General features: G+C 35.6%; 1 protein-coding gene across 2 annotated transcripts in view; it reads left to right on the top strand.

Annotated features, from left to right (window-relative positions):
• Nucleotides 1–23,060, top strand: part of LOC136850844 (uncharacterized) — a 41,216-nt gene that overhangs the window by 4,531 nt on the left and 13,625 nt on the right. For both annotated transcript variants that reach the window (XM_067124865.1, XM_067124866.1), the window contains exons 4-11: nucleotides 1,576–1,695; nucleotides 2,258–2,404; nucleotides 2,594–2,856; nucleotides 3,622–3,775; nucleotides 5,303–5,444; nucleotides 7,418–7,558; nucleotides 10,321–10,523; nucleotides 12,643–12,732. In XM_067124865.1, coding sequence (XP_066980966.1) covers nucleotides 1,576–1,695; nucleotides 2,258–2,404; nucleotides 2,594–2,856; nucleotides 3,622–3,775; nucleotides 5,303–5,444; nucleotides 7,418–7,558; nucleotides 10,321–10,523; nucleotides 12,643–12,732 — 1,260 coding nt within the window. The remainder of the gene's footprint in view (nucleotides 1–1,575; nucleotides 1,696–2,257; nucleotides 2,405–2,593; nucleotides 2,857–3,621; nucleotides 3,776–5,302; nucleotides 5,445–7,417; nucleotides 7,559–10,320; nucleotides 10,524–12,642; nucleotides 12,733–23,060) is intronic.

The following is a 23,060-nucleotide window of genomic DNA, read 5'->3' as shown; positions in this document are numbered from 1 at the left end:
AAGGTTTTGGTGGAGGAGGAAGGCTAGAAACGTTGGCCTACTTCTCCCTCCTCGGCTGAGGGGGAGTTGTATGCAGGAAGGTGAGTGATCAGTGTGCTTACCTTTACCACAGTGACTGTACCATTTGCTGTTGCTTCTCCTTCCAAGATCTCAGTGTTGTTGAGCCTCCAGTAATAATCGTCCTCATGTGTGCAGATAGGGTGTGTAAGTATTACTGTACAGCTCTCCATTAGAGTATACCTGTAGGTACTGGAACGTTGTGAGTATGAATCCTTGGGTGATGGTGGGTTTGTTTTGAACTCCCGATATACTCATACACGATCCCCAGGTAATATACATGCAACAAAGGGTTCATGGTATTTTTGCGAGCCATGTGCACATGATCAGGCAAACACTTAGGGTATTCCTAGTTTGTCCGAGCCGTGGTGCTCATCCGTAGCTTCTAGTTTGGTTTTGACCTATCATAACAGAATTATAGGGGATATGAACCACTATTTCAAGTGGTCAAAATCATTACAATATGAAAGTGTATGGGGTTGTGGACCATGATTTAAATTGTTCACAGCTACCCCAAATTTTTTTTTAGCGATTTGCACTGCCAAGGCCTGTAGTTCATGTCCAAGGTCCGTGTGCATTCAGACCAGAATGGTTTGTCAGCCCCTCTTTTGGAAGAGAATTCAACTCTTGTTTTAGGGAAAATGTTAAAACCTGAGGGTTTTCTCTGCTTAGAACCCCAATGAACTTCCCAGGAACTTACCTGGCCAGGTGGGAGTATTGTTGTTCTTTCAGCGTGTCTTTGGGAGCTGCTGCCTGTAAGATAGGGTGATACAAATTAAGTAGGAAATTCAGGTTTTAAATAGCCCTTATATTCATTAATACAACCAATGCAGCATCTATATGCAGAATATACATGAAACAGTTGGCATTTAATCTTACTGGTCCTTACTGTAAGAAAGCTTAATGTGGTACATTTCAAGGTTCAGTGAAATCTTCGGTCTGAAATCATGGTCTGCTGAATGCAGGAATATAAAATATAGGGTAGTTCAATGATTTAGATATAAAACCTCTGAATGGAAACATATGTTTTTGAACTATTGTTCAGTTGTATATTGTAAATGTGCAAAACAATTGGGCAACAGATTTTTTACTATTGGTGCAGATGCAAAATGTAGCCAGTTGAGAAAAAGATTGAGAAGTTGGTGTAATACAGTGTGCCAGTATTTTGTGTGGGTTATTTTTGTTGGGAAAGGAGGCATGTTGAAATATTTATCCACAGCCATAAGCCTCCCCATTATCATGTTGTCAGTAATATCAGAACAAACATCTGCTGTTTAACAATGATCTGTTTTTCTTAGTCCCTATAATAATGGTAATGCTTAGTATAAGTACTGATAGTCTACGGAATTTGGGTAAACATTAGCCAATTAGATACCTGAAATCATGTATAAGACCTGGAGGCAGTTTATTGAATGATATTTTGAATGAAGTGGGTCTTACAGCCCTAGAAAAGGTGTTTTACCTTAAGAAGGGTATATAATTCTTAAAAAGATTTAATATTGTTCATTTGTATTTTAGGGTGTTGAGGTGTTTGAGCTTCCAGAGGATCCTGACTATTCTCTACTTAAACGTTCCATTAATGCTGCAACAAATGGAGTGGGTGGTCTAGCAAAACTCTTGGTTACGGGAACTGAGGAGGTGAGTTTTAGTGGACTTTCGAATGCAGTGTTTTTAGTTTCCAATTGTTAACATCTCTCTTGATGTCTTAGAATGGCATTGTAGCTTTATTATTGAGATTGAGATTTTGATGAATGTGAATCGTCAGTCAAGATGATTTCATTTGTTGATGGGTGCTTTTATATTCTTAGGTTATCAGAAATACTTAGAAGAGTTGGTATTGGGTACTTTACTGTGATCCATATGGGAATAATCTTTTCCAATACTGTAGCTCTAGTGATCTAACAAAACAATTTTTATCTTTTATAAAGTAAGCTGTACATTCTGACGTACCTGTGATAATTCATCCTTAGTCTCTTCAGATTATTGAAAAATACTGTTAATTGCATAACCCACCCCCTTCCTATAAATTAAGAGTATTTTTTAAGTATATTCCATATTACTATAGGTAATATAATGGTTTATTTATAATTGTAAGAGAATTGCTTTGTTTTTCATAAAAGAAAATTACATGTGCCAATTATTAGCAAGCCTGGAATTGAGATAATTATGTATGTTCTTTAGTGTTGAAATATTTTTATAGGTAAGGAATGTTGTCCTCAACGAGTGTGATGTTATCTTGGAATGCAAAGTGTGCCGTAGCCTGTTCCGGTCTGTGGTTAATTTCTTAGCACATAAAAGAATATACTGTCAAGATGAGTTTGCTGATGTCCGGACATTATTCCACAAAGTGAGTAAATTAATTCCTTTGAATTTTTTTATTATTAGGTTGAAGTGGAATTTTCCTGTTGCCCAAATATATGTGCCTGATAATTAAACCGTCATTATGGTAGAAATATATTTGTTGCTGCTTAGAGTGTTATGAAGTCTGTGTTATTTTTACTACTACTACTACTACTACTACTGCTACTTCCATCAGGGTGACGTACAGGGCGTAACAACTCAGTCGAGTACAGTAGTGGTAGAACCTGAGCCCCCTCCTGACGGTGAGGACTTGAATACAATGAGAACGACAATACCAACCACTTATACTTCTCCGATAAGATCAGCACAGGGGAAAGCAAAGCATTCTGGAATAGATTCCATAGCACTGAAGCTTGCTAGAAAAAGAAAGGCATATCATGCGTCATCGTCATCATCATCATCATCCACACACACGGGGTCTTCGTCTTATTACAAATCGTGAGTATCATGCTGTGTTGTTTAAAGCTTTCCATTTCACTTTAGATGATGTTAAAGTTTGTCTCATCATCCCTGAATTTTGTGTAATTTTCATCCATTCCCTTTGATTTGTGTTTAGTTCTCATTTAAGAACACATCTTTGGGCAAACTACAAGAGTAGCAGTGTTACTTGTTGGCCTCATTAAACCACACTATAAAAATGATTCTCACCTCTTCAACCCTCCTCAATCTGTTTACTATATTCTAGAACTCCTTGTACCAGCTTGTGCATGTGTTTTTTCTTCATTTTGTCAAGCTCATTACAGCTTCCCTTCTTACGAATATTGTTACTTACAGCATTATATTGGTAGTTTTAACTCTTTGAAATTTTTAAGAGGTCAGAACTTATGTGGTAGAACACACTCCATTTTGGATTACCCCATATGAGGTTTTAGATAATTTTCTTGCATTGGTTGCTGTAAGTTTCTTTTTCACAACAGAATTGTGCTTTTGCTCTTATTTTGAAGCCTGATTACTGTACTGTATTGCAGTGTCTCAAAGTTAAAAGACTAAATTATATTGAATTTGGCTGAGAGCAGGAATTTGGTACTTTTAATAAGTAGATATTAAAAAACAGATTTATAAATTCTTTTTCCATTATTTACTAAAAATGTTTTAATTCTTGTACAATTTTTTCCGCTTTCTCAGTTTTAGTGCTATGATTTATATTTTTTTAATAGGCCTTGGATTTTTTTTTAGTCTTCTGATTAGATTTTCATTATACAGGCTTGGTGAAGTAAGCAGAAGTCGCGATAAGTTGAGTCGCGATTGTTCCGTTATGCTAGAAGACATAGGTGGTGTTACAAATGCCGTTTTCCAGTCATTCATACCCCCTGGCTCAGCTTCACCAAGTATGCCTATGAGTAGTCTGATAGAAGAGGTAAGTGTCTCCATGACTGTTTTTCAGTGTAGTTGATATTATTTTTACTATTATTATTATTATTATTATTATTATTATTATTATTATTATTATTATAATTATTATTGTGTAATAAAAATCCACACTTATAAAGTAAATATATTACTATGTGAAATAAACACTACTTTCGACCTCATGTGTGTTAACGTTAAAATGTAAAATGAGAGGGTAGCTTTCTTATGAATAGCTTTTAAAAATGGGGAGTGTGGTGAGAAGATAACAGCTCATCACAGAAGTGCTGGTTCGGGTGCTGCTAGGGTCTTCCAAATTCAACAGGCAGTTGCGCCAACCTCCTTGATCTTCGAACTTGCGATGTTGCGCCTATGCAGCGCACCCGAACCAGCACTTCCGTGGTTGGCCCAGCTGTTAGCTTCTTGCCCTCCCCCCACCATTTTTAAAAGCTATTCATAAGAAAACTACCCTCTCATTTTACATTTTAATGTTAATACCGACGAAGAGCACCGTTCAGGTGTTTGAAAGTCTTTGTTTAGTTTACATAGTGATATATTTACTCTGTAATTGTGTATTTTTATTACACAGACTGGTTTCTTTTAAGGTGAGTAGTAAAGTAAACCATATATAAGATCAAAATAAGGTGTTGAAGTTAGCCAGAAAGAAACAAATGTTATAATCTATTCAGTAATAATAAAATAGTAGGAAGTAATTTATTTTTTGCATTCAAAAGTACAATAAAATTCCTTGACAGTGGCATATCTGGGGAGAGGTATATCCCTTGCAGTTTATAGATATGCATATCAGCCATTACAGCACTAGGTCATGTTAGGTAAGGGGAGCCAATACAGGTAGGGCTGAGTTAGATTAGAATGTAGTGTATCCCCATACTCTGCAATTTACAGCACTCAAGGTTAGGTCAGGTTTCCGGGTTCTGGTCGGAGTCACCATCATAAGTTAGGTTATGTTATTTTTAGTTAAAGTGTATCCCTGTAATTGTCTTCTCCCATCTTAAAGCTTTACAGACACCTTCCTTTCATTACTGATTACACAAATGGCCCATATGTTTTTCCCAGTTTTTATTTTGGTGTGTGCATTTGTGGCCATTCCTCTTGGCGCAATTAACTTTTTTGGTTTTCCTTACCTAAAAAACCCTCCTTTCGCACTGGGGTTCCTCACAGTTGTTAGAAATAAGTGATAGGAGAACCACAGAAATAAGTGGTTTACTTACAAATGAATGGCAGAAAATCTTGCAACACTAGGTAAGCAGACAGAAAAATACATGGTTCATTTGTTCAGCAAGAAATCTACAGTACCGTTTAGTTACCTACAAGTACTGGTAATGTTCACGTGAATAACGTGCTGTATATTACGTATTAGAAAAATTACTACTGTACATATTACCTTAAGTTGAATTGAAAATTGCAGGGATTTGTTAGTAAGTTGAGAGGAGATGATTTTTAAAATTTAACCATTTTTAAAATTAAAATATACTTGATAAACTCATAATAAGTAAACTAATTTTTTAATTTTTAGGCCTCAAACAGTAAAAGTGGACTAACAGTAGCAATCAACCAGAATGGGGAAATTGTGAAAACTGCTTCTGGTGAAATAATGTCGATGGATGTGGATCAGTCATCTTCCCACTCTGATTCTAAGGACTTGACTTGTTTGTTATGTAAGTATCTTTGCTGTTTAAAGATTTTTACTTTGTGGTCTATTAGACCATTAAAATATTTTCCATTCATATGAGGACAGGACTCATATTGCAGCTCTTGCTTTCCTGTTGCACAAAATATGCCTTGACATGCCTACCTAAGCAAAATGCATCAAATCCTCTGTATATATTGCAAATTCATAGTCTGTAGTAGCCCTAATTGCAATTCCATGGACTTTAATTGAGTCTTAGAAGCATCCCTATGGTAAGAAAGAAGGAAAATTATAAGAAAATAAAAATTACTTGTGGCAAATAATAATAATAATAATAATAATAATAATAATAATAATAATAATAATAATAATAAATACAGGCATTCCCCAGTTATCAGCTGTCCTGGTTATCTGTGATCCGGTTTTATGGTGCTTGTCTAGCGACGATAATAACTGGATTAACTGGGTTATCGGTGCTGATATGCACTGATATCCGCCTATCGGCGCCGATACACACCTAATAGAGGCGCCAACAGCCGCGTACCCCCATCGGGGACTGCCTGTAATAGTAATAATAATGTAGAGACATCATCTCCTTAAATAACATTATCCTTGCAGCTTTGGATAATGTTGGATTGCCACGGCTTTAATTTGTTAAATTATGAACACAGAGCCTATATGAAAAAAGCATAATTTGTTCATACAGAGAACAAACCTTTGGTCTTCACATGGGGGAATTTCTCTAGCGCCAGCTAGAGTCCAGTTAAAAAAGTACAAGGATTTGGTGGCAACAGTTGGTAGCCATTGGGGGTGAAGAAGGAGGGCACATGCCAACCTGGTGAGTGAGCTTCCATTTCTATTTGGCTGTACAGGCAGTCCCCGGTTATCGGCGTGGTTCCGTTCTGAGGGTGTGATGATAACCGAAAATCGCCGCTAACCGAAAATCAGCGATTTTCGGGGTTTATCGGCGCCGATTTTCGGTTATCAGTGCCTCTGTTAGGTATGTATCAGCGCCAGTACCCAATTATCGGCGCCAATAAGCGGAAATCTGTGATTTTCGCCGCCGAAAATTGCTGATTTTTGTTGCTAGATGAGTGCCATAAAACCGGATCGCCGTTAACCGAGCCCGCCGTTAACCAGGGTTTGCCTGTATTTGATTGTTATTACATAATACAAATTCCTTATAAAAGCAAGTCCCTGCCTCTCTCTCTTACAAGGGGAGAGGCAATGGCAACAAACAAGGTTAGTGTCAAACGTAGGTTTTGTTGTCTCTGACAATTACAGGATCTTTACTTTCCTCCAAGACACAGTGTAGGCAGGAGTTCACATTGTCTACTAGCCTGGATGTCTGGCTGTAAAGTAGCCTTTTGTTTAACAGATCAAAGGCATGCGACTCCTTCCTGTGTCCTATCTTTGGCCAAGAAATGAGCCCAGGTGAGCCGAACCTCCAGTTGGTTCTGAGGCGTACTTTTTCCTCCCTCCAAGAGCAAGTCGCCCCCATGTTAAGACCAAAGGTTTGTTCTGTGTATGAACAAATTACAAATTTTTAATCAATTTGTATTTTTCATAACTAACAAACCTGCGGTCCTAACGTATATGGCCCACCGCAAGCCACCCCTCACTCAGTTACCTGGGCTGGAAGAAAAACTGATAAGTCACAGTGTTGTTGAGGGGTAAGCCAGGTTGGCCTGAGCCCTCTTGCCATAAAATCCTTGTGATTTTTTAACCAGACTCCAGCTGGTGCTAGAGAAATTCCCCTACGATAAGACTGCAGGTTTGTTAGTTATGAAAAATACAAATTGATTAAAAATTTGTTATGTTAGGACAATAGAGTAAAAGCAAGAGATGAGTGATTTGTTGGTCATTTTTATAGCATCAGAACTTTGTCAAAAGAAAAATAGTAGACAGTCAAAGCTTTTTTCTTCTAAATAAATTGCGTGCTGTTTGCAAGCTTAAGGTAATTTTAAGCAATTGTCATAGTTTTTTTTTTAATGATTCCAGGTAATACAAGATTTGCAACCCAGAAAACCTTGAGTGTTCACCAGCGTTCACATCATGGGTTTGAGCGTTGCATTTACTCCTGTCCAATTTGCCAAGCGTCGTTCTTAAGCATGTGGGCAGTTGTTAAGCACCTTCAAAGAAGTGAGTTTGTTTCTTTCAACAGATTCTTTTATGAGAGCAATGTATACTGCATGCATATATTTTTTATTGCCATAGTATGCACACTGATGAGTATGGTAAAAGGCTTAATACTTTGCTGTAGTAGTTTATCATAAGAACTTTGAAACATTTAATTGCTAAATATACTTTATTCACTTTTATATTTGTGTAATTTCTTTTGTATGTCTTTCTTGGAATTCCCATAGATATTCTCCAAATTTACTTTTAAAGTTTATAAATATTCATTGTGTTGGTGTACTTTTTTGCTGTTCCATATTACTGTCTTAATTTTTTTCCCCTTGAAGTTTGTGAGGGTTACGAGATGAGAGAGAGAGAAAGAGAATACTCATGCTGTACCTGTATTATGATACTACAGTATACATACAGTTCTGTAGTTTATTTTTGTTTCCATATACTGTTCGTAATTGAGAGAGTGTTTATAAAGTTTAATTTAATTGATGAAAATTCCTTGAGTAGTCAAATCCTTGAACCCAAAACCCATGAATTTTGAGGGACAATTGTAAAATGTTAGGGCTAAGAAGTATAAGAACAAATTTTTATCCATCTAAACAAATAGTGAAGAACTAGTTGTTCCATTCACAAAAGCATTAATCATGTATATGCCATATTCATAGTCCCACAAGTTCCCAGGTTCACCAGTCTTTTTGTCTGAGACAGAAGATGACCTGTTACATTGCTCAGTGAGATCCTCAGATATGTATCAGCCAGTTACCTTACTTATCATGGTTTGGCAGGTCAAGAGGTAATTCCAGTTGTTATCATTACTCATTTTCTCATGTTTTGCCTTAATAATCACAATCTTTTTCAGCTCATTTCACTTTATGCTCAGTAAATGATCAGTGTTTTTTAGGTATTTTGCAATTGCATGGTTCATATTCCAGGTTACTGGCTTTGTCAAGACTGGTTACTTTGTACTCAGTCATTTCATCACCTTGAGAGTCTAGGTTTTTGCCAGTGTCTCTTCATTCATTTACCTTATTCACCCTGAATTTCTGAACTGTCTTGTATTCTGTCCTAAAATGGAAGACTGCAGTATCTGCAAAAATACAAAACCGAGAAAAATGGTAGATACTCCCTGGTCTTATTTTGATTATGCAGATACTGCAAATAGGACCCCTAAATACTCGTGGAAAGCATTGAAGAATCATTCTGAAACTGCTGTAACTTGTGTATTAGTGTTTCACAAGCCCAATAGGTGGCATATCTCAATTTCGAAAACTTTGCAGATAATGCAGTTTTCCATTTTAGGGTAGTATTGTTAATAATGTTTCATTTCTTGTAGTTGGATATTTTATAACCCCTAATAATTTTTAACGTTTTATGAGCTCAGTTAATGTATCAGTTGTCTTTTCTGTCCGTTGTTGTATGTAGTCCTGTGATAATATTTTATAAGTACATTGATTTTGAGTATCGCATGAATATATGTATTGTTGTAAGTGAGGATGAAGCCTCCTTCAGTGAGACTTTTAGTTTGGGTGGTGTGTTGGGGCTAGATGCAACATGGACTTTCTGAGGATGTCCTAGCTGCAGAAGAAGGCAGCCACCCTTTAAATTGTCCTTTGGTGGTAGCAGGAGGAGGTGAAGCAAGCCACTCACAGATCTGTTATGTGATCGGGGGCTTGTCTTCAGAAATTGTGGAACTAATGGGAAGTTATGGAACTAATGGCAAGATATTAGAGCAGCTCCATGGGTAGTCAAGGTTTTGCTGGCCATTTCTGGATATGAACCCCTCCCCAGGCTTCAGAGCCAATTTCTGTTATGACATCGTCTGGACAACAAGGAAGGTTAATACAAAAAAAAGCAGCATATGTGTTGGGCAGCCTGTTGAGGCTTTTATGGTTTTTTTTTATTATTATTATTCCTAAAGGCTTCTTTCATAATGGAAACTGTAGCCTCTGTCTTTTGCTCTTTCTGGAAGGGAGACTTTTAGCTACTGTCGATCTCAAGAAAGTACTTTAAGGTTCCAATTCTTCCCAGTTCTTTGAAATTTCTCTGGTGGGCAAATGTCTTCCGATTCTGAGCACTCTCATTTTAGGTTAGGCAAAACCTCAGAAACTTCTTGGGCTGGTGAGAAGTGGAAGGATTCGTTTTCCTCTATAGAGTCCTGTAAAAGTATGTGTATATAGTATACAAAAGGATGTGTAAAGGTAATGAGTTCATATGGCAAAAAAAAAAAAAAAAAAAAAAAAATGAGTTCATATGGCAAAAAAAAAAAAAAAAAAAAAAGGTAATGGGTTCATATGGCAAAAAAAAAAAAAAAAGTTCTTCCCATGGAATGATATTTTCTTGTTAACAGTAAACCAACTTATTTTTCTTACCAGTAAAGTTTTTCACTATCTGCTTAAACCACGATAATACTTGCAGTACAAAATAGCAATATTTTGATAAAAGATTTCGCTACAAATTCTCTCTCTCTCTCTCTCTCTCTCTCTCTCTCTCTCTCTCTCTCTCTCTCTCTCTCTCTCTCTCTCAAAGATTTCACTACAAATTTCTCTCTCTCTCTCTCTCTCAAAAGATTTCACTACAAATTTCTCTCTCTCTCTCTCTCTCTCTCTCTCTCTCTCTCTCTCTCTCTCTCTCTCTCTCTCTCTCTCTCTCTCTCTCCAATTCCTTCTTTAGCAGCAAAACCATTATTTACTGTGGAATTTTATTGCATGTATCTTAATAATGAAGTGCTTTGTTAATTATTGAAGCATATTCATAACCAGTTATTTCTTTTACAGCTCACAAAAAGACCAAAAATCAGATAGAAAGATTACGTAAGGTGGTAAGAAAAAACGTTCGTAAAAAAATTATATATCAGAAGGCTGAAAAGGACAAGGAAAGTCCAGTTTCCACAAAAGATGACAATGAGGATGAAGAGGAAGAGGAAGATGATGACGATGAGGAGGATGATGAAGAGAAAGTGGAAGATTCTGATAGCTCAGTAAGTTTGATATGCACTACTTTTGTTGTAGCTGTGAAAGATGTCTGCCTTCATTGTCTATCAGTTTTATAATCTGTGTTTCATGTGGCAAGTCTCTTACTGTGCAAATGTCTTTTCCATCTTTTTAAGCTAACAATTACTGAAGCACTGTAATTTTAACATTTTTGAAAACAAAGACTTTGGCCTTTATATTTGTGGGTGGGAGGGACTCAGTATGGTATGTGGGTTTAGGGCAAAGTCATACATACAGGTCTATGGTAAATTCGAATGTAACCTTGGCTGTAACTTTTAAACTACATTTGACACTCCACTTAATGGATTTCGTTATGTATTGGATTTATCCAGGGCCGGGAAAAAAATTCTTAAACAAGTAATCTACTAAGTGGGCTAGACATAGCAAATCTTGAAATGAATGTGACTGTTTGTTTAACCTTGTGATTGTGGCATCATAGATTCCAGAGTAACCAACCCATCATACCCAGCTTTGTACCTTTCTCCCACTCACTTAACAGTTAGCTTGTGTTTCTCTCTTTTAAAGAGACTGCACTTCATACAGAAATTTGGTCTTTTATGCCTAGTGTAATATTACTGCATAGCAACCTGGCTGAGTTATTCTTTGGGTGTGTTTTTGGTACATTTTCTCTTTTTATGAATGAATTTATTATCAAACTATTACGAAGTTGTTCATTTAATAGTGATTCTCATTTTTATGAAGATTATTTTTTATTAGGCCTTGTAAAAGGATTTAATTTTCAATGTTGTCAGGCCAAATTTGTTGACTGCATATCCATACAAAAATGTCCTTTCTTCTCATGAAGAATGAATTTTCTACTTATAATACTTTAGTTGTTCTATTCATAAATATAAACAATGCATCTGCAAAATAAATGTAAAAGCAATGATGTAAAACCAATCAAATTGCCAACTTACTTATAATTCCTACAATTCCTGACTGACTCTGACTGGAACTTAATATTATTTATTTCAATGATAGCAGGAAGTTTATGCATTAATATGTGCTGTAGTAATACAATACATTGACAACTATGTATTATATTACTCAACAAATTATAGACCCCTTTTACAGGGATAGGAGACAAGTTGGTTTTTGTTTAAGGTAGAGAAAGTTTTGTGAGTAATTTGTTGCAAGTTACATTGATACATATTTAACATTCAGGTATGCCACAATGGTAGTGTTTGCATCATCACTTTGATTATCCTGCCTCTTACTTGAAGTGTGAAGACTAACAGACCTAGAAGGACTGCCTTGAGTTCTAGGAAATTGACATCCTACTCTTTAAGAAACTGAGTTCTGCGTGGAAGTCTTGTAATAAGATCACCAGTCATGTGCTTGTTTCATCGGTGAAGAAGATTTCCTGGGGAAGCATAAATTATGGTGTTTCTACCTTGAAGTTTTGCTGATCCTACCATCAACATAGATTCTTTCAAACTTCATTCGTAATGAGGTTTAGATGGTCATCTGTTCAAGTTTTCACTGAACAGGTTTTAGGAAATAAATCCTGAACCAACTGCAAAGGACCAACTTCTCCAGGCATATCATGTGACCTTTCAGTTGCTACCACATCTTGGCAGGAGGATCTGGTCTTCAGAGAAACTTCTGCCATTTGTTTCATTGGATGAACAAGGGTTTCTACAGGGTCAATGTATACAGCACTTCCCCAACATGATTTGGAGAGCCAGGAACTTGCAAAACTGGAGAAACTGAAGCTGCTGGAGGAGACAAGGAAGTGCTGCTGGTGAAGATGCCGCCACAAGCAAGTCTTCCATATATATCTGTGGAGCTGCATTTTAAGGAGTCTAGATATATTGGATTTGCTGTTTATCAGAAGGCTACATACTAGAAGCATAGGTTAAGCTGAGGTGCTACTGTGGTTGTGGATACTATACTTGGTTTTGATTTTAATCCTCTAACACTGGTTTTAATTTTGAACCACTGTATTAGTGTAATGTTTTTGTACATTTCTGCAACAAGTTGTTTTATTCCATTGATTAGACCTTATGAACGCCTACTTCCTCACTGCCCCCTTCCCCCAACACCATTTACTCATTTTATAGTGTCTGTTATTTTGTTTTTAACTGTATGTTTTTATTTTTACAGCCGGTGAAAACCAATGAGATCGTAACTCCTAAGAAGAGTGGAATAGGCGGTTCTGTCCAGATATCGCAAGTGAAAGGGTCCTCCCATAAGGTATGGTTTCATCTTTTTTCTTGTATCATTTCTGCATGGCTATCTCTAAATAGCAAATGCTTCATGTTGATTTTCTTATAAGAAAAGGATTACTTACAGTTAACACACACTGTATCAAGGTGAGTTAGAGATTAGTAATACAGTACTGTATATTTTTGCAGCATTAGAAAAGTTATTTATAATAACTTGTAAATTGTTTATTTTCATATTTATTATATTGCTCAGTACTTTGAATTTTGATAGTTTTTTCATAAAAGGGCTAAGACGAACGACCATTGTTAAGATGCCCTCCCTCCCCCTCCAAATTTTGTTACATCCTGAGTTACCCTTGACAAACTGTTTGATACAAAAGTAAAGCACATATTCTTTCACAGCTTTATTATATATGCATCTTGAGTATTTTATTTAGTTCTTAACACTAAGCATGTTTCCTAGAACTTTCCTTTTTCTGACACTCCAAACTTTGAAAACTGGGAGAATGCAAGAAAGCAATAACAATTTCGCATTGTTTACTTACATTTAATATATATGTACTACCCTTTGCAATACTCAAAAGGGTTTGACTATTTTTTCATGTTCAGGATTGCATTCTTGATGCTGATGCTATCATTATTTCATTTGACGTAGAGAACAAGAGGCCCCTGTTAAAATAACAAAGGATTCATCTCTTTTCTAACTTATCATTGAAGTCAGTTCTGTAGAGATTTTATCATATCTCTTTTCTTGGTAACTTAAAAGTGGTTTTCCTAAGTTTACCAACATCTGGTATGGTATTGCTAGCTTCCCTTGGGAAATTTTTGGGTGGTTTACTTGCTTTATTGAAGAAATGAACACAAGTATTTTATTTGAATTGTAGGAGTCACCATTGGTCTTTTTCATCACATTTAGAAATTTTATTAATTATTACATATTGTAGAATGGCGTGTGTAAGGGTAGTTTTTTATGATCCTCAATGTCTACGCATTATTTACGGTGTGAAAGATGGAGAGTAAGTGATTAGTATATTCTGTGGGGGATGTTTCTTTAGAATGAGACAAGCCAACATAAAACTGTCTTATTAAGTATGGCCATGTATATTATATACACAAAAATTATGTGCACAACACTGTGAGAGGAACTAGTATGAAGGTGAAAAAGAAAATTATACCTGTAATTATTCATTCATGAGAGATATAGAAGTTCCTTTATGATATCTAAAGAAAATGAACTTAAATGCACGGAGTATCCAAAGCATTCTTTATTTTAAGTGACATTTTGACTAGCTAATGAGACGTTTTCAAACTGTAGTAAGTTGGATACAGTGTGAAAAATACTGGAATAAATAGGGATATGCATTAAATAAGAATAGAGAAAAAGTACAACAGAAGTATTAAGCAGTCAAAATGAAAATAAATGTCAATAAAATACTCTTCAATAATAAGTTATTAAGAAAGTATACCACTAAATTTAAGCTGTAGGTTGTAGCTGTGGCTAAAGAAACTAATAAAATGCAGGACGCAAAACATTTTGGAATGGACGCAACATCTGACGCTGGTGAAGTCACACCATTGCTTCGCGTAAAATATACTGTATTTATAAATAAAAATAAGCTATAGATTTAGCCTAGTATTGTTAATTTATAAAAAGTATCTCTGAATTATGCTTCATGTAGCTATTAACGGTGATTTTAAGAATGTAAAAATTACAGAATGCAAGTGGCACATGATTCCATTATTTATACTTGATATGATAATAATTCATGCAATATAATTGGATACAGTAAGGGAAACAACTGTTCTATTAAAATTACCATTATTTTAAATACAATTGTACCGCATGACTTCTGTCAGCATAACGGCATAACCAGGGCCAACAGATCAAACACATTTTGATGGTGGCATTCGTGATAGGTTTTGTTATGTCGCTTAAACTCTGGGTGATGCAGTTTAGCTGTTGGCGTGCCAAATAAATCCTGTAACTGATGCATTAAATTCATTTTTAAAAAAATCGGTTTTCAGAATTAAGGATAAGGGAATATAAACTTAGACACAAAAAAATTATTTGTGAATATACCCAGCTGAAATGTGGGTGCATCTTATATATATGGAAAATTTTAATAAGGGGGAGTGCTAATAAAGCAAAAGAGGGGTAATAAAGGTGGAGAATCTATTTTCTATTGACAGGGTTCAGTCTGAAGTACTCATGGCTGCACTCTGCCTGACATGTACAACTCAAAGTTTTCTTGTTATTGGTTAAACTTTTTTATTGACGTCTACGTCTTAAGTCTGCAATACAGTACTGCTGGTACATCTGGGTAATAGTTCACATGTTAGTAGGAATCATATTTTCATGAGGTTGTAAGTCCTCATTTCATTGGCAGACAGGCTATTGTTTGCATTTAAAGCTCGCTCTGTCAGAGGACCAGATGACCAGTTAGAAGTGGTGACCAAAACTTCAGTGGTACATGGTTGCACTTCATCAGTTTCTTGAGGGTAGAGAAGAATACTTTTGGCTGTTTGTCATCATACTTTGGAAGGAACTTCTTAAGTCTTGTAGGCAAAAGCCTGTGTTGGCATAGTGGTGGAGAAAGGTTGGCTTTTATTTGGGTCTGCAGCAACTAAGGTTCCAACCTCTTGGTTTTCAGCTGAGCTCTCTGTAGCTTTAATTTCTCACTCTCCCAGGAATTCAACCTCACGCTATCTGAGCTGGTACTAAAACTCATGGAGTAGCAGGTGAGTTTGCCCCATTCATTTCATCCCACATTACAAAAATGTTAGCTATCATTCATCTTCCAGAAGAAGGGTGGGTAGGCCTATTTGAGAGCTGAGTGCTTGATTAGCTAAATCATACAGACATCTCACTGATGGAATGTACCCATTGAAGTTGTTATGTCCATGGGCATTCCATGGGAGTATTGGAGCTGGTTGCCCCAGATGGGTTGAGTGGTTCCATCTGGTTGTAGCAACTCCACCATTGCTTACCCCAAGGATATTTGGAAGAGAACATAGATGAACAGTGGTGTAGTTTCTTGATTGGATTATTAAGGGACAGAGCAAAACTAGAGGAGCAGGTTAAGTAGATGATGGGCTTAATATTCCCAAGGTGATCAACACCTTTTTGGTTAATAAGAGGAGGAAGGGAAGGTCAACAAATATGGTCACTCTCGTACTAGCAGCCACACATCTTCAAGAAACAGTGTGGGCTACAATTTATTCATTTATAACAGGAGTTATTATAATTTCTATAATAACTTTTGACAAAATCTAGGGACTTGTTACATTTTATATAGAGGTGTTACTAAATATGTACAGTACATATATATATACATATATATATATATATATATATATATTTATATATATATATATATATATATATATATATATATATATATATATATATATATATATATATATATATATATATTAAATATTATATATATATTTATATATATATTAAATGTTATTTTCAAGGGTTTTGGGGATGACACTCACAAGAAAAATTTCAAACACCATCCATCATTCAAATGTATGAATGACTAAATGTATAAAATTTGGGCCATATGGCCTAGTGCTCTAGCTAGGGAGGCCATTCGCTGCCCATCCATCATTTACCGTTGAACTTTTACTGTATTTATGCCTAAAAGTTGAATATTTTGAGTGGTATGTAGATTGTTTTCCCTCAGAAGAAGAATGCCATCACTATCAGAATTTTTTATGTCAGGTTATCTCATAATGCAGATGTATGTGGCAAGAAATGCTCCACTCCCTAGTGTCATACACACTGTCTGAGTACGCATTTGATTAATGTCTCCATTAATACCCCTTCTCCATAATTTTCTGGGCCCCTCCCACTGGGCCTCATCCTGTTACATGCATAACTAGAATTGTATGTTACTGACAAAATGTTCATCTCCATTTCCCACCATGTGCCTAAACCATCTGTTTTCCAGCTTCTGGATACACATGTTAACAACCGTATTTTTTTTATGTAACTTTGCAATTGCAATTTCAAAGTAATAACCATCAAAGTTTGATTACTTCTTTTAAATGGCTCATAGAGAGGTACCAGCTGTATATAGGTTTAGACTTTTTTGTTAGTAGGATAATACTTTATGTTATTTTTATACATAAATTGGGTGATATGCATTGTTCTGCACTTCTTTCTTGTTAGAATCACCAGGAATATTCTTGTAGTTTGATCAGAGTTCCTTGTAAATTTGAGAAAAGCCATGTTTGGTATTCTTGGAACTATTTCTGTAAATCATGGAGTAAATGTATCACAATATTGAAATTGTACTTAAATGAGAAAGACTCCATTTTATTTGATGCTTTCAGGAAAGCATGGCACTGTCACTTTCGAAGAGGAATTGTATTGACAGACACATGAAAAACGGTGGTAATAGATGTAGCTCATCGTTCAGAAAATCAGTTCTGGATACCATACGAGAGCATCAAAGTATTCATAAACACAACAAAACTGTGGCTGATGGCACCATCGATAACTTTAGACGACAGTATCAGTATTACTGGGCCAAATGTTATGGAAATTATTCTAAAATCTCAGAGAGATATACAGCTTGGTTAGACGGAATACTCCCTCTTACAGTTGATGAGGTTGCTGTTAGAAAATCAAGTAGTAAATATTCTACCATGTTTAGGAAAGAGACAGGTATTCGTAATACAATTTTATTATCACCCACGTAGAACGTTTATGACAGTGTAAAACTGTTAAAAGAAAAGAGATGGAAATTTATTGGAAAATAATAATGGAGAAAATAAAGTAAAATTCAATAGTGTATTGCAAAAAAAATGCAGTGGCACAATGAATTGACCAAGATAGGATATGCAAGTTCAAGTGAAGTGCTTTACTATTTGGTATAGAAGACTGATTTAGTGTCAGGAATAAGCTATGGTGAAAGAACTATAACACGGATTTGGACAATGACTGTTAGCTCCATATTTCTACTGATTCTGTGTGAAAATTGTTGTAAAATTGTAGTGAGACACTAATTTGGTAAGATAGGACTTTGGAAACTTTATTTTTTCAAAAAATAGTTCAGTGGATACTTTTCTAAGAGACGATGGCCATGTAAAGATCAGAATATGATTATTTATTTAATGGTAAAATTTTTTACTTTCATTTTATATTTTGATTCTACATGGGCGCACAGTAGGGTAGTTATTTTAAAATTCCATGAGTTTTACTTTGTAGAATGTAATTAGAATTTTCTTTTGACATTTCCAAAAACTATTTATTTCTTTTGACATTTCCAAAAGCTATTTATTTCTTGAGACATTTGCAAAAGCTATTCAGCTTGGTTCTTTAAAATAAATATTTATGTTCATTGCATTCTAAACTCATCATTTATTTAATCTAGTCATGGGGACATTGGAGCTTATGTTTTGTCAGTCATTAGCATAATAGGTGAAACTATAACATATTACCAAAATGAGAAAAAATTAAAAATCAGTGAACTAAACTGTTTATTCTGCCTGTTCAGATCATGAAATGAAGGTGTCAAAGATAAAATTAACAACTTCTTTAGTAAATGATTTCATTTAGTATGATGTTTACTCAAGCCAGGAAATATTAAAGTATAGCAATTGACCAATAATTTAGAATTTTTGTCTTTCATTCATGAGAATGTATAGTCTTAGATTGCTGACAGTGTAAAATCTTCCTGAAATTAAGAATCAGTTTACATTTTATTCTCTAAATAAATAATACAGTAATTAGGCCAAACTTATGATTATGAAGAATTTTGGCTCATTATTTTGGTTAAACTACCAAATAATAATTTTAGTATTGAGACTTATTTGAAAATACATTAGTATTTTGTTGGTTAATGAAGACATGAAAGGACTGGATGTTTGAAGCTCATAAATTGTGACTTTGTCCTTGGAACAGGTTATTTTGTACAATGGGTACTGGTTTGTCAGTAATGTGGGCAAAAATTTTTGTATAAATTACTGGGAATTTGAGGATTGTTAGAGAAGGAAGGCAGATTTAGTATTTCTAAAGATGCATCTTAAAAATGAAATTATTGATAATAGCACAATATTTATATGTCCTTGTCATCTGAAGCATTGTAACTTTTATATCGAAATACGTTATTTAAATGAATAACTTGACTGTCATTTGTGATAAACCCTTTTAGGAGGTTTTAAAAAACAATTTTTATCAAATATATGTTTACCAAAATTTTACATAATGGTTTGGTATAAATGAAGAGTGTATGTGGCAAAACTAAATGTCAGTATAAACATGGAAATATGTTGAATCTGTGCTCATGCAGGCATCAAGGAAATTGAAACTGCTGATAAATGCAGACCAAGCTGTTACTACTGCTTTTACTACAGCTGTTACTACAGCATATAATTGTTCACATTAGTAACTTCTTACCTCTAAAGCCTATCATATTTAGGAAATGATTTAGGAAATGGCAGGCTTTGTGGAGTAATGTTGGGTCAAGGTGCTCTTCATTTCTGAAAGTGCTCTGCACTGAAGTAATTTCATTCCTTATTTGAATTGGTGACACCTGTTTGAGTTGTGAGTATTTGATGAATAATCCACTTTATTCAATCTGTGGATGCAGAGACTGTAGAAATACTCTTGTCAGACTCCTTTTAAAATTTTCGTAAGCTGTGATTAGTAAATAAGGTCTAATATTTGTTTAATAGTTACAGATCTTTTGGACCAGTCAGATGTGAAGTAAGAATTTTAATCCTTTCCCATTATTTAGCTGTATAATAATAATAATAATATTAATGATAATAAAGGAAAGAGACTTGTGATTGAAATTTTTTATCCGTGTTGTTCTTGTTGTATAGTATACATTTTTACAGATGAACAAGTTACAAAACACTGCTTTTAGCATATGATAGCTCTGAGCAATATTTTGCAGACTGTTTTATCTGTAAAACTGTACAGAATATATAACAAGTAGATCATGGAAACAAGTTTCACTCAGTGGTTTTTTCATCTATTATTAATTGGAACATGACTGTTCAATGACTAAGAGACTTATTGATACAAATTATAATAAACTGAAAGAAATTAGTGAGGATGCATTAGGATATTTATGATAATTTCATTGTCACAGATCATAAGCAATTTTAAATCATATATTTTGCAAATTGAAAGCAGTACAACCTTGTTGTCTATGCAGTGTAATGTGTTAACTGTGCAGAGTGCAGTAAAAACTAATAGCAATGAACCTGAACATGAAACACAATAGAACATGTCAACACAAAATTTCAAACTGTGTAGTTTATCATGATAACTCCAAAGCTCAGTTAGGTACAGGAGTTGATGCCTTAACATTTAATAAATAATTTTTCCTTACCAACAATGGTTCTGTTTTTACAACAGAACTTTGTGATAGTTAGCAGTTAAGATGAATTAGAATATGCCACTGCAAAAATTTGTAATCTTTGGTTACCAGAATTGCTGTAGAAGATCTTCATGCTATTGCCCTGAAAATCCTGCCATACAAGGAAAAATTGTATGCAGTGGCTGTAAGCAGTATTACCTCTGATAGTATGTATACACTGTTTGCGGATCACCTGTCTGTCACATCTGCAGGAGCAAGAATGTTTATAGTTGAAAGAAAATGATAACTCTAGTGGATGCAGAGAAAGGGTTTCAAATTCTTGATGAGAAAGACTTACAATCCATTTTTGCCACACTTGTGGAGCGCACCCAGGCCCAGATATTTAAATCAAAGGACTGAATCCTTTGTTCAGTTGTTATGCTGGAAGTGTAATGTCTGGCAGTATTAAATGTTTTGAAGGTGTGCTCTTGTAATGTTAAAGGTATCCTACATGTGTGAAATACTATTAATCAGCAACCATAAACAGGCTGTAGGTTTAGAATCAGAACACTATACAGGCATCAGGATAGCCATAGGAGTCTTCAGAATTTCACCAATTCCTAGTCTTTTAGATAATGTAGTAGAGTTTCCTTTGGATTTATATCCAAGTTGCAGAGATTACCAAGTTTTTTGCTTTTTAAACAAGTTAATGAGCCATTTCTGAAATGAGGCATATCCTAAGTTGCCTCAACTTGATGGGTTTAGGGTGAATATATTATAGGAAATTTTAATGTAACTGGAAATAAATTAGTGCACTTCTATTCTACACATTCCAATTTTTATGGGACATGGGGATCATAATGGCTTTAATTTTATCTTTGCTGGTGACTCCCAATCAAGTGCATGAGTCAGATTTGGAGTTTATAGTTGTGAATTTTATTGCAGGGTTGCACTTCCTCTTGTAAATAATATTTCCACAGCAGAGCTGTAAGGTATTTTAACAGCTCCAGAGATGATTCAAAATGTTTTCAGGTACTTGGTGTTGGTAACGATACCAAGCCAAGATTTTAACAATTTATACAATGGCTTCGTGTTATTGAGATTAAAGGGATTCAGATAAAATGAAGTAAAGTAGTATGATTGTGATGTAGGGTAAAGGAACAGGTAACTGTTTTCTGAATAAGGAGACTATGGGTGAGTGTTGTAAGAATGCAGGTGTGTTTCTTTATGAATAGTTTTCAAATTAAGAGTGGCAGGTGACAGTAATGATGATAGGATACACTATATGGTCCAGATATGTAGAGGTGAGAATGAAAGCTGGTTTCAAGAAAGAAGGAAGAGTGGTTGTCATGGAAGGGAGTGGGTAGTTTGAATACAAGGGTGGCTTTTAGTCCCGTAGTGACAAAGGTGGTGGGGACGATTCATCTCCTCCTTGGTGTGTCTGTTAGTGTGCTTAATTGTCTTTGATTTCTAGAACCATAATGATGACATCTTCAACAATCCATCACCCTTCTTGTTCTTTTCATTGTACCTTCATTCATATTCTCTCTCTTCCAACTTATTTTCTACTCTCTCTCCTAACAGTTTCATAGTGCAAACTGTGAGGTTCTCTTCCAATTATACCTTTAAAAGCTTTTTACTATCGATTTCCCTTTCAGAACTGAATGACTTCATAGGTCCTAACACTTAGCCTACATTTTATATTCCATTCCATTCCATTCAACAGTCCAACAATCAGAATGTTCTTGAGAGAAGTTGGGGGGGTGGGGTTCAAAAACGTAAAAAGCTGGAGCAGAAGGAATTCAGAAAGTTCACAAGACAGAAGAGATTAGAGGAAGTAATTTCATGCCTAACCCCCATGAAGAGATAGTCTTATGTTGATGGCAATAATGAAGTGAGAGTGAAGGGGATACATGTTGGATATCATCACATTACACAACAGCTTTCAAGATGAAAACATTATTTAAGAGGTATTTTCTTAATAATTAAGTGGCTTTGGGAACTTGAAAGGTAGTTGGGGCTGGGAGGACTACAGGTGAAGGAGAATATCTTTGGTTAGAAGGCAAAGATTCCATGAAGAAATGAGCTCATAATGTGACCACAGAATGGTCTAAGAATACTCAGATGCAGTCTAAGACAGAGTACTTGGTAGGTCTATGGTATTGATCTTATAGTGGTAAGACTCCATCCATGGAAATGCTACCATCACTATGTTGGCAACTGAATTGTGAAGAACTGCCCATGCTGACAAAAAAGAGCAACGTTTGGAGATTTGGCCATCCCTCTAGGAATACCTATGATTGTAACCTTGACATGCCCCCTAGAGAAGAATGGTTATCATGAGAGACTTCTGAATATCATGAGATAATCGGTGATGTACCGCAACCTTAATGGTTACAGTAGAGACAGCCAGCAGAGGGATGTCAATGACGGCAGCTGGAGGAGTCAAAGGAAAGGTGTCCGCAACAAGGGGTCAGGGTTAGTTAAGGGCTTCTGTGAGGGTTGAATTGCTTTAGGAGAAGCATCAATGGCTGACCACAGTTGATTTTGAATGGCTCTTTTCATGGCTGAAAAAATCTGAAGTCGAAATTGATCTCAGAAGGCAGGGGTCTGGTGACTGCAACTCGCCAACACTTGGGGCTTGTGTGACAGAAGAGGAGACTAGACAAAGTGAAGGCTTAAAGATCCCAAGAGACTGAAGAAACTGAAGAGCAGATGAACCGGAAGGAACATCCCTCCCTGTTTAGGAGAAAGATGAGACAGTGACACCAGAAAAGTTGCTCTAGGTCCCTTCTTTCCTTTCATTAGAACACTGATCTTTCGACTAGCTAGTGGAGTCAGCATGGTGAGGGGTGTGGCATTGGTTGAGGAAATCTGCACCCTCACAGACAGAACTGGGGATAGAAGAACTCTGCATCTTGATAAATGGACAAACAATGAGACATGTCTGGAAACAGGAGTCCAAAGTAGTGTTGGAAGAGGACTTTGGAGGGCGGTGCTTACACAGTCTCGTTTGTGAGGCAAGAAATTTCTG

The sequence above is a fragment of the Macrobrachium rosenbergii genome, chromosome 22 (genome assembly GCF_040412425.1).
Source record: "Macrobrachium rosenbergii isolate ZJJX-2024 chromosome 22, ASM4041242v1, whole genome shotgun sequence".
In the NCBI taxonomy this organism is placed as follows: Eukaryota; Metazoa; Arthropoda; class Malacostraca; order Decapoda; family Palaemonidae; genus Macrobrachium; species Macrobrachium rosenbergii.
Note: the sequence above shows the minus strand (reverse complement) of the source record. Positions and strands in the feature narration are given on the sequence as shown.